The 20,390-nt window shown below is 44.0% G+C and overlaps 1 protein-coding gene across 1 annotated transcript in view; it reads left to right on the top strand.

Annotated features, from left to right (window-relative positions):
- The window catches only part of SLC44A4 (solute carrier family 44 member 4), a 146,850-nt gene extending 129,873 nt beyond the window's left edge, over positions 1-16,977 (top strand). The window contains exons 15-22 of the mRNA XM_068250284.1: positions 640-896; positions 6,185-6,279; positions 7,855-7,958; positions 8,524-8,597; positions 8,869-8,939; positions 11,222-11,316; positions 12,578-12,662; positions 14,175-16,977. Of these exons, the coding sequence (XP_068106385.1) occupies positions 640-896; positions 6,185-6,279; positions 7,855-7,958; positions 8,524-8,597; positions 8,869-8,939; positions 11,222-11,316; positions 12,578-12,662; positions 14,175-14,305 (912 nt within the window). The 3' untranslated portion in view covers positions 14,306-16,977. The remainder of the gene's footprint in view (positions 1-639; positions 897-6,184; positions 6,280-7,854; positions 7,959-8,523; positions 8,598-8,868; positions 8,940-11,221; positions 11,317-12,577; positions 12,663-14,174) is intronic.
- Positions 16,978-20,390: the final 3,413 nt, after the last annotated feature.

Genomic DNA, 20,390 nt, shown 5'->3' on the forward strand with positions numbered 1-20,390 from the left:
GTTACTTAGGCACCAACAGGATGGGTCTTAGGTTTAGGCATCAACAGGGGGGTCTAGGGGTTAGGGGTAGGTACAGGGAGGGTTACTTAGTAATTTTTTTTTTAAACGTTATTATGCGTTTCATTATTTAAACGAAAGATTAACGTTTTTACAATTGCCGATTTAATACACATTATTTAATGATTTATAACGTTTAAAAACATTACTTTTAAACGAAATACATTTTTAAACGTAATCCATGTTTATCGTTAAAAACCCGGCGCCCTTTTTTCCCATCGCCCCTTTTTAACGTACGCGAGAGAATCTGCTCTAATCTAAATAATACACAGGCAGTGTGCATAGAGGGGCCACAACACTGAAGAACTTGGCAGCCTTCCAGACACAGGCCGACAAGTCTGACAGGGGAAAGATACATTGATTTATTACAGAGTCTGTAATAGTAGAAAGTGCTGCAATAAGCTAGAACACATTAGAATAGCTTTTGGAACTTGTAGGATGATAAAAAACAGGATGCAATTTTTGTTAAGGAGTCTCTTTAAGAGTACCTGTGTACTCTTAGCCCAACCTCTTTTTATGTAGGATTGTATTTCTTGGAGAGGGAATTTTGACTCAGCATAACTTTATTTCCCTCTCTTGCAGACGTTCAGTGCCAACAGCACAGGCTGCCAAGAGGCAAAGTGTGTCTTCTACAAGTATAAGACCACAGGTCTTATTCAGCAGAATATCTTCAACCTGCAGATCTACAATGTCTTTGGCTTCCTGTGGTGCATGAACTTTGTCATTGCTCTCGGACAGTGTGTCCTGGCCGGGGCATTCGCCTCTTATTACTGGGCGTTCCACAAACCTAAAGATATTCCCTTCTTTCCTGTATCGGCTGCATTCATGAGAACATTGAGGTGAGTGCCCTAAACTCTGTGTGCAGCGCCACCTGCTGGCAGCTGCAGCGCCTGAACATTTGAAAGTCACTGTGTGTGATAATTCTCACATCGATATCTTTACAGATGCGGATTTAAGTTTGCCATACATCTCTGGCGGCTATCCACCCTCTGATTTGATGAGAATTATCGAATCGGATGAAAATCGCCGGCAAGAGCCTGCTCGATTGATGATGCAACCAATTTTGGTCCAGAATTGGTTGCATGTATCGAACGAACGTGCTGCAAGATGTCCGGCTGGTGTAGGTGATTGTGTGCGCAGCGGTAACGGCGAGCGATATCGGGGCAAGTGAAATGCGACAAACCCCTGGAGCTGCTTCCCATAGTGTATAAATGAGCCTCAGCCTCAGGGCGCTGTGTAGGAGGGGCGCACAACTCACTCAGCTATCATTCCCTTGTTGTGTGTGAAGCAGAGAGAAATAAGTATAGGGGATACATGGCAGTGACTGCAGCCAGATAACTAGAGATTAAAGAGAACCTGTACTGAGTAAAAAATTTTAAAATAAACACATGAGGTAACTTCAAATGAACATTACAGAGTTACCTTGCCATCAATTCCTCTCAGAAGCGCGCCATTTTCTTCTGACAATCCCTTCCAGTTCTGACAATATTTTGTCAGATCTGAAATATATCAGTTGCTGTCAGTAAAATATCAGTTGCTATCAGTTATAGCTGAGAGCAAAACTGATGTACCATGTAATGTCCATGTTTCCCTATGGCTCAAGTGGGCGATGTTGCAGTTTAACTGTGTGCTGACCAGAAAGCTGTTGTGGATAATGGCTATTTTCAAAATGGAGGACGGAAGATTCCCTTGATCACAGTGAACAAACAGGTCGCGGGACAGGAGAAAGACACTGAGGAGTAGACTACATGGAAGGTAAGTATGACTTATTTTGACTTTTAATTTTCAGTTCAGGTTTTCTTTAAGGTGTTAGGGGACCTTGGGTCGCCTCTTAGTGTAATAGCAATCAGTGTGTGACGGCTGGGGTGGGACTGGGAGGGATGGAGGGGCGCACTTTGGTGTCTCAGCCTTGGGTGCTGGAGGACCTTGTCCCGGGCCGGCTCTGCCTTGAGGAATAGGCAAAAATCCCAGTGGCAAGAAGTGGCAAGCTCATAGAGACTTGTCCAAAGCAACTTACAGCTGTAACTGCCGCAACAGGTGGCTTCACAAAGTTCTGACTTCGGAGGAGGGTTTGAATAGTTATGTATGGTAAAGTTTTTAGTTACTGGGCCCAGGGGCGTATCTGGGAAATATAGGGCCTATGGCAAACACTGAAATTGCGTCCCCCCCACCCTCCAGTCAGAGCCCCCCTCCCATCTAAAAACAGCATCCTTTCTCGCGTCCATGTGTTATGGTTGCCTGTGGTTTTTTTACTCGGGATATTGCTGAAGTTACTTTTTTGGAAATATCTCTTCTTATTCCCTCTCTGTGCTCTTTTCTAACACTGAGCCAAGTGCGCCCTACATACATAAATTAAGTAGCCATGTTCCCCAGATAAGAGAATTAATCTGATCTGAAATTTGAGTCACAGAGCGCCCCTCTAGATACGTTGTTTGCTTCACAGTAAACCAAATACTACATCTTCAAAGCTGCAGGCATGTTCTGTCAAGGAAATGGTGCAAACTCTCAAAACAATCCATTTTAACCTATTGGGGACCGCCGTAGGTTGAATCAACATCCAGCAGGTGGTGGTACCCTTCTGACTGGACGTTCATTCAACGTCAGCGCTAAAGAACTGCTCCCGACGCGATCGTGCACACCCGGAGGGGGAGATTAAGCTGTCATATGACAGCTGATATCTCCCCTGAGTGATCAGCAGCCATCGCGTATGGCTGCTGATCACGTGATCACTACGATCGCCATCGGATCGTAGTGATCACTTTGACAGCGGCGGCGGCAGGGGGGAAAAGAAGAGATTCCACTCACCTCCCCGCTGATCGGCGCCCCCTCCGCCCTGGCCGGTATCTCCGCTCTGTCTGATGTCAGCGCCGGGTCCCGGCTTGATGACGTCATCAAGCCGAGACCCGACCTGAGCGTCATTTGTAGCGGAGATGCCGGCTGCAGGAGAGGTGGCTTCTGCGCCTGGAAGCTGAGTGATTGCTTCCAACTACAGGGGGGACACCTGCCTCCATGGGGGACACACAGCCCAGCACACCACAGACGGGAACCGGCCGCCCGACCTTCCCCCCCCAAACGTGCGCACCCCCCTCCACCACAAAATGCCCTGGTCCTTAAGGGGGGGGGGGGTTAGGCGGCCGGTCCCGAAGTGGTTATATACAGGTTTAGAGGCTACATACATGCAAAATTCCATGTGTGGTGTTGAACATTTTTGCATGGCACTGTATGTAGAGATCCCCTGGGCACAAACTCCCTATTTCCATGTGTTGCGTCTAGCTTACAACCTCTCCCTGCCATTTGCCGCCTCCTCTTCCATATACAGCAATCCTGCTTCAGTGTTCTTCCGGCCGTCCCCTTTTCCAGCTGCCACCCTCGGCTCGGGCCTTTGTGGCCATTCCATACATTTGGCCCTGCTGGACTTTCTTGACCAAGTAAACCAAAACTAAGGCTTTGTTCACATCTAAAATCAACGATTTTCGATTTTGTTCGTGATTTTTCTTTTCCTCTTCTGGTACTTACCTGCACACTTCAATTTTTTTGTAAAGCACTTTTCTAAGCGCTTTTGCAGAGCGATTTGTTTGTTCACTTCCTGATTCAAGTCAGTAAGTGAACTCTTTGACCCGGAAAACAATAAAAACAATGTCTGGTTGAACTCGATGGACGTATGTATTTTTTCAACCCAAATAACTATGTAACTATGTAATGTATTTATTCTTAAAAGCGCTGGGGAAATCTCTATACCAAGCGCTTTTTCAAGCGTTTTGCGATTTCCCTATACCTTCCATTGTAGGCAAATCGCCCCAAAAATGGTACAGGCAGCACTTTGGTGAGCGGATCAGAAATGAACCGCTCAGATGTGAACTCTCTCATAGGGAATCATTGCACAAGCGCTTTTAGGGCGATTTTGAAAATCACTGGCGCTTACAAAAAAAAACGCCCTAGGTGTGAACAAGCCCTAAGAGCTTAAAGGAATACTATCGATTCACATATTTTTTTCAATTGACACAGGAATTGTTTGGGAAGTGCTGCTAAGTACTGGTGTATACATTTTAGTAGCAACTTCTTTGTTTACGGTTAGCAAAATACTTTCAAGGTTTACTGATGCTGCTGACTGAGCCATGAGGAGAGGGGAAATTCCCCTCACACTTGATCAGTTAACTCTGTGTAGCTCTGTGTGTGACAGAGAAGAGAGCTCCCAAAAGCTGCAGATTCTGTGTCCTGTGTTTCTGACTGAAGTGTCTGAAGAGAGCAGAGGAAATGTAACTAATTGTCACAGCTTTTCATACTGGTATTGCTTTCAGAGTTTGATATGTTTGATATTTGCTTTCTGTAGCCTGATATGCAACTCTGGCTGTGCATTGAAGCAGACACCCCTTCTGCAATTGATTTGTCCCAGTATAGCTAAATCCTACCCTCAATAAATTACAGCTTTTGCCTCTGATATTTAACATGAAAAGTAGGAAAATGTTTACACAGCTACTTAGACATTATTTGTACTGTGTCATTTTAGAACACTTGGGTATCGATAGTATTCCTTTAACTGAAAGTTTATCCCTGCCCCTTGCAACTGTAGTTGGTGCCCCAAAACACATTCTAGGCCAACACCAGAGCTCCTGTGACCAGGATAGACTCTAGCTGTGAACCTTTAGGTCATTTGGCTTGCTGCTACCTTGAAACAAGCCCTCAAAATCCACTACTTCAGAGTTGCCTACAAATCTTCCTTTTTGTTCTTTCATTTCACTGCCTGAAGTTTTATGGTCAGTACAATCGCCTGTGCTAATGTGTTGCATTACTTCATAACTCCATTGCTCCATTACTACATAACATTGCAGCACTGGGTTCCTGGGTCGAATCCCAGCTAGGTCAACATCTGCAAGGAGTTTGTATGTTCTCCCCGTGTCTGCGTGGGTTTCCTCCGGGTACCCATATTTCCTCCCACATCCCAAAAACCTACAGATAAGTAAATTGGCTTCCCCCCAAATTGGCCCTAGACTATGATACATACACTACACGATATAGACATAATTAGCCCTAGACTACAATACATACACTACACGATATAGACATATGACTATGGTAGGGACTACATTGTGAGCCCCTCTGAGGGACAGTTAGTGGCAGACAACATGTACTCTGTACAGCGCTGCATAATATGTCGGCGCTATATAAATACTCAAAGGGGCACTATGGTGAAAAATTTAAAATTTGCGCAAACACAGACAAATAAGAAGTATGTTTTTTCCAGAGTAAAATGAGCCATAAATTACTTTTCTCCTATGTTGCTGTCACTTACAGTAGGTAGTAGAAATCTGACAGAAGCGACAGGTTTTGGACTAGTCCATCTCTTCATAGGGGATTCTCAGCAAGGCTTTTATTCTTTATAAAGATATTCCCTAAAAATAATTTAAACAATGACACTGGCCAGCTTCCCTGCTCTCTACACAGTTTTTTGACAGTTGGACAGGGCAACTGCCATTCACTAAGTGCTTTTGAAAATAAATATATCCCTGAGAATCCCCTATGAAGAGATGGACTAGTCCAAAACCTGTCACTTCTGTCAGATTTCTACTACCTACTGTAAGTGACAGCAACATAGGAGAAAAGTAATTTATGGCTCATTTTACTCTGGAAAAATGTACTTCTTATTTGTATATGTTTGTACATATTTTAAACTTTACAATTTTTCTCCATAATGCCCCTTTAAATAAATAAATAAATAAATAAATAAAATAAAATAATGAACACAAGGCCCATAGTGTGATCCAAGTCCTTACAATAACAAATATGAGAACATGCCTTTTGAGATGTAGGGGCAGAGTGTTTACATTACGTTATTGTGCAGCCCAATGCGTGTAAACAAAGGCCCTATTCATACTATTCACATAGCTTGACACTTTCATTCTATAACACGTAATATAATGATCCTATAATCACTATCATAAAAAATGCACACAGCAGTGTGTTGCAACGACACTACACATTCTAAAGTGGGTGTAATGGTAGTGTGTTGGCATCACTTCACTGTAGAACCCCTGTAGTATGGGCAGGTTCTACGGTCGGTAACTGCCATTAGTGGGTGGAGCTTCTACATATAGGGAACTTATTGATGACTTTGCTCTTTCCCCTACAGATATCACACGGGCTCCCTGGCTTTTGGCTCCCTCATCCTCACCATTGTGCAGATGATTCGAATCATCCTGGAGTATTTGGACCACAAACTGAAAGGTAAGAGATAAGTGGGAGCATGACTATAGGTGTAGCAGGGGTGTGTCTTTGCGGCAGCCAGGGACATAATTATAGGTGTGGCAGGGGCGTGTCTTTGTCTGATAGGTGTGGGCAGCAGCAGCCTTAGGGCTGGGCCTGTGCAGAAATCCATCCCTTCCGGCACCCCTTCACTTCCACATGTTGTGTGCCATGGGATCCATGAAGAGAAAAAAAATGTGCAGGTGCATTTTGAGTTGGTGGAGTCTAGCAGCACTGTTTGTTCATATTAAATGTGGTAGCCTCGCCCTGTACTCCACCATGGCCAGCAGCAGTGCTGAGCTGTATGCCTTGCCCTGCACCGCTGCCAGTGGGAACAGGCCCTTATATGGGGTGGGGGTGTTCTTCTTTTTTTTTTTTTTTTGTAGCAAAGGACCACTCTACCGTACTTATGCATGTTAAATGCTACATTTTTGTTATATTTTACCTTTTTATTTTTTGCTACTTTTAAAAGCTTTTTGCAGGGTATGGAGAGTTCTCCTGATTTTTCTTCCCCTGATTCCCGTGCTACTGCCCTGGGCAAATGGAGTATATATTTTAAGATAATAAAAACTGATCAGACTGGAAGGAGAGAGGAAACACTTACAGCAATCTGAGGATAAAAAATTCAGAATCTAATCAAAACAATGTATAATAGCACAATAGTGGATTTCAACCTAGCTACAGGTAAAGCAATACTGACCTATTTGTTGATACACGGGGGGTCTCGGCAGTGGAGCATTGAGGAAGTCTTCTGGGATGTGCCTCCGAAATTTGTGGGAGGGGTCGAGACAGATCAGAGGGCAAGGCTGGGAGGAGCTAAACAGTCTGCTCATAACATAGTGTCACATGACTCCTGCGGACTCCACTAAGTGACTTTGGAGGGGGGGTTGGGGGTTTGGAGGGTTAGAGGTGGAGATGGCAGAAGCAGTTATTCTTTTTAAAGGAAAACCCTGGAATAGGACATTAAATCAGTTCTGGCCCCTGGGTGTCAGAATAGAAAGTTATGATTCCTCGCCACTAAAGCAGAGGCGTAGCTATGGGTGGGCATGGAGGGACATATGTCCCCGGGCGCAGCACTGTAAGTGGGCACAGAGCATGGCCACCGCACCCCCAAGTGAGTAAGAGGCGACTCGCTGGCTGCCCAAAGTGCCCCTGCTTCTCTCCCTCCCTCTGCAGAGGAGTGCAGAAGTGTTAGCAGCAGCAGAACAAAGGGGGCACATCTGGCTAACTATAGGGGGTACATCTGGCTATCTTAAGGGGGGAAGGGAGGCACATCTGGTTATCTAAAGGGGGCACATTTGGCTATCTAAACGGCATTTTAGATTTGGCTCCACCCGTGACCACTCCCACATTCTGATGCATGGCCACGCCCAATTTGCCCAGAGGGGAGCACAAAAACTAAAGACCCCTAACAGGCCTTCCATTTTGTTTTTTGGCCAAATGTGTGAAAAGGCATGTATTGGATACAATGCTTAATCTTGCCTATACAAATGCAAAATTATGATTATCTAGAAAAGCTTGATCGAGAACATTATATATGTTATTTCTCTCCACTAGGGGCGCACAATCCATGCACCCGCTTCCTTCTGTGCTGTCTGAAGTGCTGCTTCTGGTGTCTGGAGAAGTTCATCAAGTTCCTGAACCGCAATGCATATATCATGGTAACACATCTGCTCGCAGAGGAGAAAAATGCCATTTATTATCAGCCTATGTTAAACCTTCAACCTGAACTCAGAACTTCCTCTCTGCTCTAAAATATAAGCAGCAGCATAATAACCGTTACAGAAAAACATTTGTGTTACAGCGGATACAAATCCTGCAATAAATCTGCAGTGTGTCTCCTTCCTGCTTTCATGAAAGCAGCCATGAATTTAACATCCTGTGTTTTCAAATTAGCTGCTCTGCCGAGACACCCAGCTGATACAGCTGAGAGATCAAATTACACTGGGAATTAGTCACAGGTGAGGGGGAATTAGACCAGCTAAACTCTCTAAATACATACAGGGTCTATTTCTCTCTGTTTTCCTTCTGCCATGTGCCTATAGTTATTTACTTTAGCATCATATGTGCCCTATATTTTTACCCATGTTTTTCAGGGCAGGAAATGGTTGGGTAACAGTAAATTTACCCCACATTTCTTCTGCTGTTGCACGTTGTATGTACTTATAAAGTTTTATCTTTTGAATTGCTTTGCACTGAAGTATTTCTCATATTTTCCCAACACAGATTGCAGTTTACGGAAAGAACTTCTGTGTTTCGGCAAAGAACGCGTTTAAGCTGCTGATGAGGAACATTCTGAGGTGATCATGGGGCCTACAAGTATCATGGGCCTAAGTTACTAGCTCATACTTCAGTGTCTGTGTCGCTCATTATACAGGGCCATAAGTCCCTAGAAATTAGAAGCCTGTCATTGGTTGATATGACCCGTGAGTATGTGTGAAGATTGGCGTACCGAGTGTGGCAGTGTGGTTTGAGCATGCCTTGCATACCGTGCTTGCAGAGTTGTTTTCTGGGGTTGGGGTTTAAGAGTTTGGTCTGTGTGCATCTTCTCATGTGAGGTGTTTTCTGCAGGGTGGTCGTCCTGGATAAAGTGACTGACCTGCTTATCTTCTTTGGGAAGTTAATTGTAGTAGGAGGAGTCGGTGAGTATGTTCTTGTTGGACTTTATTTCTCTTTATCTTTGTTTCATCCTCCCCCTCTGACGCCTAACACTACGACCCCCCGCCCCCCCTTCCTGACGCCTAACCCTTAAAACCCCTCTTCTTGATGGCTAACCCTTAAACTCACCTTCCTGACGACTAACCCTAAAAAACCCCTTCCTGGCGCTTAACCCTAAAACCCCCCTTTCTGACGCCTAACCCTAAACCCCCCTTTCTGACGCCTAACCCTTAAAACCCCTCTTCTTGATGGCTAATCCTTAAACTCACCTTCCTGACGACTAACCCTAAAAAAACCCTTCCTGGCGCTTAACCCTAAACCCCCCTTTCTGACGCCTAACCCTAAACCCCCCTTTGACACCTAACCCTAAACCCCCTTTTCTGACGCCTAACCCTAAGACCCCCTTCCTGATACTTAACCCTAAAATCCCCCTTCCTGATGCCTAATCCTAAATCCCACCTTCCTGACGCCTAACCCTAAAACCCCTCTTCCTGACGCCTAACCTTATAACTCCTCTTCCTGACGTCTAACCCTATGACCCCCCCTTCCTGAATCCCAACCCTAAGACCCCACTTCCTGACGCCTAACCCTAAAACCCCCTTCCTCCTCCACAAATAACGTAAATACAAAAACAATACATTGCTATAATAATACATTTCAAAACGATAATTTATGAAATAATTCTTAAAATGAATGGCCATGTTGGGATGCTGAAAATTCAGTAATTTTTGGCCACCAGCACAAGTGTTTCATTAATGACTGTAAATTGTGTCCTTGGTGGAGCAACACACAGGGAGACACTACAGAATGCCTCTCCTCCACTCCATACATTCAGTGGTGTAGCGAAGGAGCAGGGAACTGCATGCTAGACATTGTAATTTGTAAGAACATTTATAGGGCGAACCCCGCAGAAAATACATTCAGCATCTTGAATATTTAAAGTGACTGGGCAGGGGGCAGATGGAACATGGAGGCATGATCCCTGGTCCATGACATGCCTCTGTGTCCCCGTACACTGCTCCCTGCCCCATTCCCCCCGGCACTCCTGAAAAACTCCCACTGGGAGCGTTCCTAATGCATACCTCCCAACTTTTTGAGATGAGAAAGAGGGACACTTAAGCCTTGCCCCTACCACACCCCTGATCACGCCCCCGGCACACCGCTAGTCACACATACCATAAACTTTTCATAAGCAAAATATGATGTTTCATAATACAAACCACACTGGTCCTTTCTATTCTGGTTCATTTTCCTTCATATTAACATTTTAAAATAAATATATCAATTTAAAGGATGGGAATTAAGTTTAGAGTCAAACACATTTTTAGTAGAGAAATACATATATTTACATAGAAAGAGGGACAAAGTCCTGAAAGAGGGACAAATGGAGAGGAAAGTGGGAAAGAGGGACAGGGCTCCCAAAGAGGGACTGTCCCTCCAAAAGAGGGACAGTTGGGAGCTATGCTAATGCCTCTTCCTCTGCTCTCATTGGGCAACTCTGCCTCTCCCCCACTGCTCCCTCCCCTCCCCGCTCTGTGTTGAAATTGGGAATGGCCACAGATATGCAAATGATTCTGAGATTTTTATGTAAATGTATGCAGTTTGAAAATGGACCAGTCAATTTAAACCCAGGTTTAAACTGATTGGTCCTTTTTCAAGCTGCATATATGTGCGTAAAAATTTACGTAATTTCTAAAGTATTTGCATTTCATTGATCATCCCTAGTTAAATTGCACAAGCTTCGTAACCCCAGGGATCACTGAAACCCGAAACTACACGATATAATCTGACCACAGGAGTGGCAGAGAGCAGCGGTTATTGAGGCTACCTGATCAAGAGATCAGGCAGCATGTTTTTTGTTTTTTTTTAAATGTCCACCTCTGGTTCTTGTAAGGCGAAAGAAAACAGGAACAGAGAAAAATAAACACATCTATGAATGCTCACCACACTAGTACACAGTGCCATCTTGTGGCCATATTGGTATATTACATTTAGTTCAGCATGCAGCAGTATCTCTGTCTCATCCCATTCAGAAGCAGTGGTAATGGTCAGCACAGTACAGAAGTTGAGTACACCAATTGCAGGATCTAATGAAAACCTAACAAACGTTACCTTACTGAAAGCTGTACTGGGTCATTTCTGTGTCACACTAAATGCTGTCCTCCATTCCTCTTTCTCTCCGCTCTTGTCTTCTATGGTTCCTCCCCTCTGACCTGCTAGGTGGCCCCTGTGCTGTAGATAACTGTCTCCACCTTGTGCTTCTCAGGTGTCCTGGCCTTCTTCTTCTTCTCTGGTCGGCTGCCCATTCCAAATGATGCCTTCAAGTCTCCAACTTTGAACTATTACTGGATACCTATTTTGGTGAGTTGTGAAGGGGAACCCAGTTGGGGGTCTTGAGTAGAAGTATTATCATGGGTATAAATAAAGCATTCACATCACCCAGAAATCCAGAACTGCAGCAGTCAGTTTGTTTCCTCACAATAATCCGTTCAGCTAACCAGGGATGTAACCAAGGCTGGTTCTCTCATGAAGCAAGGTGAAATATTTGTATCAGGCACAGAGCTTACAGGGGAATCATGTTTGTACTGTGTTTACACTAACAGCATGCAGTCAGGGTAGGAGGAGAAGTGAGAGGAGAGCGAGGTAAAGAGGTCATCATTGGGAAAAAGCAGCTTGTTGTGCTCTGTGAGAAGTCTGGCAGTGAGTGAGGAGAGGGGAAGCAGGAGAGCAGCAGTGTTTTATTTGACTTGCACAGCAGAAGGGAGGCGATGGCACGGTTGTCCTGACTGAGGAATAGAGGACGGCCGCCTGGCTGAGCAGTTTAGTTGTCACATACTCGCAGCCAGCCAGCGTGTTATTGTGTTGAGCTGCAGTATGTCATTTCTCAAGTTGTTGCATATGCTCCCTAACCGACTGAGAACATTAACTGTAGCAGAGTAAATTGTCGGCCGCTGTGCAATCATTTCAAATCAGAGGAGGAAGGGGGGGCACTTCCTCACTAGTTTGCCTCAGGCAGCAAATAGTCTAGAGCCGGCCCTGGATGTAACTACAAACCCACAATGATTTCATGGGACCCCAATCACTAGGACCCCCCCCCCCCCCCACACACACACACACACACACACACCTCATGGGGAGCTTCCCACTTATCCCCCCCCCCCCCCCCCAAGAGGTGCTGGCCACCCTCCCTGTCCCCCCTAGGTGCTCCCCCTCCCCTCCACCCTATACAAATGTGGGCAATACTAGAGATGGTCAATGAGAGGCAAATAATTTTGAGTTGATGCAGTATTATGCACATTTTGAATGAAGATTTATGATTTGAAAAACATATCAAAATCAAATCCTGCTAGGGTAAAATTTGATTGGTCCAATGTCAAGCTGTATAAATTTGCATACAGAAAAACCCTGCATCAACTCAAAATTAACATCTCATTGACCATCCATAACTTTATATAATAAGTATGATACTACTACTTTAAGCAACACTTCCCAAAGGCAGCTGAGGCCTCATACCCGATGCAGCCAAGTGCTTCTTACCTGCCCCTTAGCCCACTTATCATGTATGTATAAAGAATGCAAGGTTGGCTCACATAATAAAGATTGTTCACATGTTTTCTCACAGACGGTGGTCGTTGGATCATACATGATCGCTCAGGGCTTCTTCAGCGTGTACAACATGTGTGTAGACACGCTCTTCCTGTGCTTCCGTGAGTACTGGTTTCTGACTGCATAAATCTCCTCCAAACAATGAACCATAAATCAATCTGCTGGTAGTATTTGGAAATCATGTAAAACCCTTTATTTATGATAAATATTAGTCTTTTTAGCATGTTAAATAACTGACACTGCAGTCATGCACTCACTACTGCACGCACCTGCTCCTGCGACCGTGCACGCACCTGCTCCTGCGACCGTGCACGCACCTGCTCCTGCGACCGTGCACGCACCTGCTCCTGCGTCTGTGCACGCACCTGCTCCTGCGACCGTGCACGCACATGCTCCTGCGACCGTGCACGCACACGCAGCCAAGAATGGTACGCCAGGGTCCTGCAGTTTTGTTTTTTTAAGTTGAGATGGGACAAAAGACTGGAAAAATTGTGTAATCCTATCAACAACAAAAAACACTTGTTGGGACTTCTCAGTTAATTGGCAACAGGTCAGCAAGGTTCACAATACGAACGCGGACGGCCGTGCGTTCGGAACGCAACGCATATGAACGCACGCCATCCGAGTTTGTATGCGTTGCACTTTCAGTGAATGGGGCAGCCACGCGTTTTTGGAAAAAATGCGTGCAGCATGCGTTCCTGGACCGCACAGGTCCGGAACGCATGCAGTGTGAACATCAGACAGTGCAGTCTATGCACTGTCTGATGTCCTGCGTATCGGCCTCCTGCACGCGTTCCTGAAATGCGGACGGAAATGCGTGCAGTGTGAATGAGGCCTAAAAGCTTGTACACATGTGCAACTTTTCCACCCATCTATAATCCAAACTTGATCTGTTGGGTGGTTTGCCCGATCCAACCGGCCGTTCAACTCACACGACTGTTGGGCCGATATCCTGCAGTTGGCCACATGTGTACAAGTTGTTTGAATGACTCGTACTTGTTTTGAATGCAGCCATATCGTGCAGTCCTTCATTCGCTTGCATACGCAGTATGCTTATGAGTTGGTCATTCAGTTAGTTTGTGGCTTGGAAAATACAAGTTGTGCAATCTCTCGGTGGTCTGAATGGTCATGCTGTTTGGTCGTATGGAAAAGTTGCACATGTGTATGAGCCTTAACACAACTGGGTATAAAAAAAGCATGCCAGAGAGACTGGGTCTCCCAGAAGGGAAGATGGGGAGGGGTACACCACTCTGTGGAACAGTGCTCAGTCAAAAAGTGCAACATTTTTGAGAATAATTAATTTGGCAATCTAACCATGAACCGTTCATAATATAAAGATTTCAGATAATCTGGACAAATCTATGTATTGGGTCAAGTCTTCTAGGCTCTACAGCTGGCCTAAAACCTGGTACAGTACAATGTTTTGATTTGCCAATTATTAGCCAATTTTACCATTTACCTACACAGTGTGCTCATAGTACTCAAAATCTGTTGGACTTCATACTACATTTTGGTGGTAAAATTGGCCAGTCATTGGCCAATCAAAATTCAATGTGTGTACTTGGCTTTACAGTCCAATATTCCTAATAGCGTGCATTCTGTTCCCCCTCTAGTGGAAGACTTAGAAAGGAACGACGGCTCTCCTGAGAAGCCATACTACATGTCCAAATCACTTATGTCCATACTCAACAAGAAGAATCGATCAGCCCCAACTGAAGAGAAAAAGAAAAAGAAGAAAAAGTGATCATCAAATCTTCCGGTATCATTACCTCCACTCCTCCCACGGACAATCTTCCTAATCCGCCACTGCTTCCTGTCCGCCACACTGAGATTTGCTGCCAATTTTTTATTTCTTTTTATGTCCGTTAGGCAACCAATCACTTTCCTCCTACTTGCAACAAATTTCATGGTGGCCATTTTGTTTACATTTCAGTTGTGTAACACTCCGATATGAAGGTTTTTAGTGCCAGACACAGTGTGGTCAGTGATCGGCCAGATCTGTTTCCTGTTCAATGGGATGCTGAGGACCAAGATAAGGGGAAATTCAAGTTGGGTTAACAGATGGATAATGTCTAAATGAAGGACTACTCTGACTGCCTGTAACAACCAAATTTTCCCATGGTCCCGTAGTAGACTCTATTTCCCATGGCGACAAGAACAGTCCTTCCTTTAGACAGTTTTGGTCATGGGGCCTGTAAGGACAGGACATGCTGAACATCACTATTAAGAAGCCCCCTCTAGCTTTTCTAGAGCAAGTTTGTGTATAAAAGATCTGGTTGTAACTGAAACTACATTTTTCTTTTTTTTTATTGAGAAGGCCTGTTGGTGAAGTAAGCAGCCTTCATCAACGTAAGGCAATCTTGGAGTTGGCCGAAATGTCTTAATTTTTGTAGCCAATGCCGTGATATTGCCATGTGTCTGGCACTGGGGCGAGAAGAGATTGGTGCAATGCCTCACCAAGCCTTCAATGACCTCATAACTGTGAATACGGCGTTGTGAGCCACGCCTGGCTTCCCGTTGTGCCTTATATTTAGCGTTTTTTACAAGCAGTTGCCTTGTATTTTCTAATGATTAATTGTTTAAACATGTTTTTTAGTTGTGTATGTGTATATATGATAAAGGCAGCCATTTTAAAGGCCGCCTTAATATTTTAGAGACCATAGCCTATCATTTCAAGAGGTGAACGTAGACTGGGCTAAGAGACAAAATGTCTGCCCCTGTAATGTTGAGCTGGAGTCTTCCTGTACCGGTTTTAAGAAGATGCACTGCAGGCAGCCATTTTGATATTGAGCCAGTCACTGTGAAACCTCAGCCAATCAACACTGCCATTTTTATTTTCTTTTTAAGCAATGCCAGTTGTCCTGCTGATCCTCTGCCTCTAATACATCTGACCATAGACCCTGAACTAGCATGTAGCAATTAAGGGGTTTCTGACATGATTAGCTGCATGCTAGTTTCTGTTGTAATTCAGACACTACTGCATCCAAATAGATCAGCATGACTGCCAGGCAACTAGTATTGTTTAAAAAGGAAATAAATATGGCAGCCTTTATATTCTTGTAACTTCAGTTGCCCTTTAAGGCACTTCATAGATTTATTGCATGAATGAAATTGCAATACATAAATAAAAAGGAGTTGAGCTTATCTTATCCAGCCTGGAATTGGACCAGTAAAAGGCTGCTACTGCGTTTGATTGGTCCATTTTAAATCCTCCAAAAATTAGAATCAACTTAGAAGTTTTAGCATACCACTGACCATACCTAGTGCTCATTGAGTTTGGCGTTATGGCAGGAGGAGTTGATGGATGGCTAAGGGCTATTTCACACTGTCTGTTGTTCCCCTAGCTGTGAAAATGATACTTACTCTTGACGTCAGGACTGATAACGTCTGTAGTACCAAGTGCTGAAAACACTCCAACTCTAGGGAAAGTCAGTGAGGTACAAATAGTTCTGAGTTGAGACTGGATTATGCACATTTTGAATCCAAATTTATGCAGCTTGAAATTGGACCATTCAAAGCCTGCTAAGGTAAAAACCAATTAGTCCATAGTTAGGCTGCATACATTAAGTTATTTGCATCTCATTGACCATACCTATTCATCTCCCTCTTTAATTTCTTCCTGCTTTGCTCATTTTAAACACTCCAACTCCACATTCATATCTCTTCCCAGAAGCCTCTTGCTCTGCCAAACACTCCAACTCCACACGTCTTCCCAGCCACTTCCTGCTCTGCCTCTGCTATATAGTCCAACTCCTCCTCCACATTGTCTTCTCAGCCACTTCCTGCTCTCACTAGAAATGGTTACATTGAGCCCACTGCTCTCGTAGTTCAGTCTTCCACACTATACTTTCCCCAGCCAGGAACCAGTTTAGTGGGCTGTGGTAGGTATGGTCAGTGATATTCTAATATATCTGAGTTTATGTGTGATTGGAAGGCTGATGGAGGTGGGTAAAGTAGCTGTACTAGCAAAGCACCAAAGCAATCGCCGCCTTGTTACACAAAGTGTAATTTAATCATTTGACGTGGTTTCAGAATCAGCTCCGCTCCAACAATTACATTGACAAGAACACGTTTGCAGAATGGCTTGTAATTGCAGTTATACTTTAATACTCCCAGAGTGCACTAGGCCAATGACATAAGAGAGAGAACCAATAGGCTGCTAGAGCCAGCCTAGTGGGAGGGGCTAGACTAAGCCATAGATGTCACTACAGCGCACTTTAGGCTGTGTATATATTTATACATTACAATGCTGATTTTTACCTGCTGATTATAGATTTTCTAATAGGTGCTGAATCAGATATTATAGAGTTTACATGTCTGTATATAATGCTGTATATTGTGTGTATAGATATACAGAGGAGAAGATGACTATTTTCTAAAGAGTTTAATAAACTGCATGATTTATTTACAGAGTAATTTCTGGAGTATTGAAGCATTCTTATTAGAGAAATGTGTTCACATTGATGGGTCTTCAACCCCTAATATGAGTGTAAAGAATGTTAAATATGGACTAGCTGAAATCCAATGACCTATAGGCCTGCTTCACACTGCAAGAGCTTTTTCATTGCTGATGTGAAAAGCCCTCGCTAATGCAATGCTATGGGGGATTTTTATAAAATCACATCGCTTGAGTGGGATCACACCCATAGCATTACATTGCAAGAGTGTTTTGTGATTTTTTTTTTAAAAGCTCTTGCTAGTTTGAACCAGTCCTCACTAGGGATTCGGGATTGTCAATGAGATGCAAAATTATGCAGCTCGAAAATGGACCAATGGAATTTTACCACAACAGGATTGGATTGGTTCATGTTCAAGCTGCATATATTTGCATAAGGATGGTTAATGAGATGCAAATAGTTTCAAGTTTATGCACTACTTGTGAGTGCTCGATTGGTGTTTCACAAGAGATAATTTTAGGGCTGATTCACACATTTCTGCGATTATTTCAGCCTTGTCAATTGTGCCCCAACTTGAGATGTATAGCAGCGTTTATCTCAATGCGTTTACTGTCAATTGTGAGTACCTCACGGTCGAAATTCCTGAGATGTTGCATTTTGCGGTTCTGAATCCCCCATGGGACTGGAACTGATACCAAATGCTTCTTAGTTCAGTTGCAGAAAAGAGTTTAGTATCGGCTAAATGTGCTACCCATAGGAGCCAGTATAAACCAGCTCTTAGAGCTGCGGGCCATGGTGAAGGGGTGGGCACTCACCCTTGTCCCCGCCTCTGGACATTGCACTCCACATCCGTACTTCGATGCTTACACCTACCAGCCTTGAGGAAGGAAGAATTGTCGTAGTGGCAGATGTGGGACGCAAGGGCAGGTCAACCCCTAACATTCGTTTCATACCAAACTCTGATCCCTACCCATTACATGTAGGGCTGTACACATCTATGCTTAGCCCTCCAACACCACACTACAAACTGTATTGCACCCAGAAAAGCAGATCAGTACGAACACTGCTGTTTCAGCGCAGGTGATTTGGGTGCAGCCAGCGCCACCATAGGCCGTAATAGGAATTACGGCTATATTGGCGCACAGTGAGTAACTTGGGAGCCGGCAGAAGATGGAGCTGAAGTTACTTTTTAAACACTAATTCAGCCTCCAGCAATTGCTGGAAGCTGAATTACATCATTTTCCCACTATCCACGTGGACCTGGAGGGGTAATAGTATTTAATGTCGCCGAGAACTTTTGCAGAAGCAGGATAAGCAATGCCGGCTGGATCCTGCACCCAAGTCTCCCGGCGGCGATTTCTCTCGTACGTGGTCAGAATACTCTTTACCCCGCCACGCCCTAGATGTATTTTTGTTTATATTAATTTTTCCCTCCATAAGATAAGATGCGCCTAGATTTAGAAACAAAAATATTTTAAAACTGAGGCATTTTCTGGAACATCTCAAATTCCTACCACCCCACCTCCCCCTCCCCCCCCCCCCCCCCCCCCCAATCAGAGCTCCCCCTGCAGGATTGAAATAAGTGCATGCTGGCCGTTTGAGGGATCGTAGGCCTGGGACATGTAAATTAGACTTGTAGAATCAGAATTTTTAAATGTGATGGCCGTCCATGTATACCGGTGTATAGAAAGAACCACAGAAACAAAAAATCATTTATGAAGACCTTTTAATTATAGAACTGTAACCAATTACTTCCCAGAAACATAAATGCATAAAAACACTAGCAGAAGTCATCCAGAAAGGCAGTCAGTGAGTCCTCCCACGATTGGGTAATCCAGACAGGCAGTTAGGTCTCCAGTGATTGGGCAGTGTGGGGCCGCACACGGCAATAGTGCTATTAGATGTACAGTAACACAATATAAGACTCTGGCAGAGGTATGAAAATGAGCATATAAAAACACAGTTGCAAAGTCCAACCAAATTCCCTGACATCTTCCAGGAAGGGTAGACCGGAGTTTGCATCCTTTTGGTAAAGGCAACACTGGTGTCATATTTATGGCAGTCTTACTAGATTTCTTGTGTCCAGCAATACACACACCAATACAGCTAAAGGATGTCAGTTATTTAAAACTTTCTTAATACCAGTATCGACTTGAAATGATTAGCATGCTACTGACAACTATGAGCAGCAAAGCCATAAAAGCCCAGCCACCACCATTAGGGAGGTCCAAGTCGGAGTACCACCTAGTAAGTAATAAAACATCAAAGTGGAGAAACAGTTGGGAATAGTTACAAAGTTGTACATCTGATAACTTTAAGCTAGTTCAACAAAACTTCAGAAAGCTTTCCTTTAAATACCCCGATATCTAATTTAAACATTAAAATTCTATTTCATACCTTAAAAATCCTCTTAAAATAAAAGTCACATGATTCTTGCTCACTACATCCTGAACAGATTTAGCTGTGTGGGAGGTCACTCTTAAAGAGACTTCGTAACAAAAATTGCATCCTGTTTTTTATCATCCTACAAGTTCCAAAAGCTATTCTAAGGTGTTCTGGCTTACTGCAGCACGTTCTACTATCACCATCTCTGTAATAAATCAATGTATCTCTCTCTTGTCAGACTTGTCAGCCTGTGTCTGGAAGGCTGCAAAGTTCTTCAGTGTTGTGGTTCTGTGATGCATCTCCCCCCTCCAGGCCCCTCTCTGCACACTGCCTGTGTATTATTTAGATTAGAGCAGCTTCTCTCTTCTCTCTTATCTTTTACAAGCTGGATAAATCCTCCTCAGAGCTGGCTGGGCTTTCACATACTGAGGAATTACATACAGGCAGAGCTGTCTGCACTCTGCAGGAAGAAACAGCCTGACACTTCAGTGGAAGATAGCTGCAGGGGGAAAGAAACACACAAATGATCTCTTGAGATTCAAAAGGAAGGGTGTATACAGCCTGCTTGTGTATGAATGCATTTTCTATGTGTGGACATACTGTACATCAACCTGCTTCCTGTTTTGGTGGCCATTTTGTTTGTTTATAAACAAACTTTTTAAAACTGTTTTTAACCACTTTTAATGCGGCGGGGAGCGGTGAAATTGTGACAGAGGGTAATAGATGTCCCCTAACGCACTGGTATGTTTACTTTTGTGCGATTTTAACAATACAGATTCTCTTTAAGAGAGCAGAGCTTATTCAGCATCAGAGTTGGTGGGACAGGAACCCAGCTCACTGTGCTGAAGTCACTTAGCTGAATATGGGTTACCCATATATGAATAATGGACACTTATGGATTACCTGTAAATGGATAATGGGCACAATATTGTTTACTTTCTTCATCTGTTTTATGCAAACACTGGTGGTCTTTTAAAAGCCAACTGGAGTCATGAGACATCACTATAACTACAGACCCCCCCGCCCATATCTGTATATTGGCTATTG

The sequence above is a fragment of the Hyperolius riggenbachi genome, chromosome 8, assembly GCF_040937935.1.
Source record: "Hyperolius riggenbachi isolate aHypRig1 chromosome 8, aHypRig1.pri, whole genome shotgun sequence".
Classification (NCBI taxonomy): Eukaryota; Metazoa; Chordata; class Amphibia; order Anura; family Hyperoliidae; genus Hyperolius; species Hyperolius riggenbachi.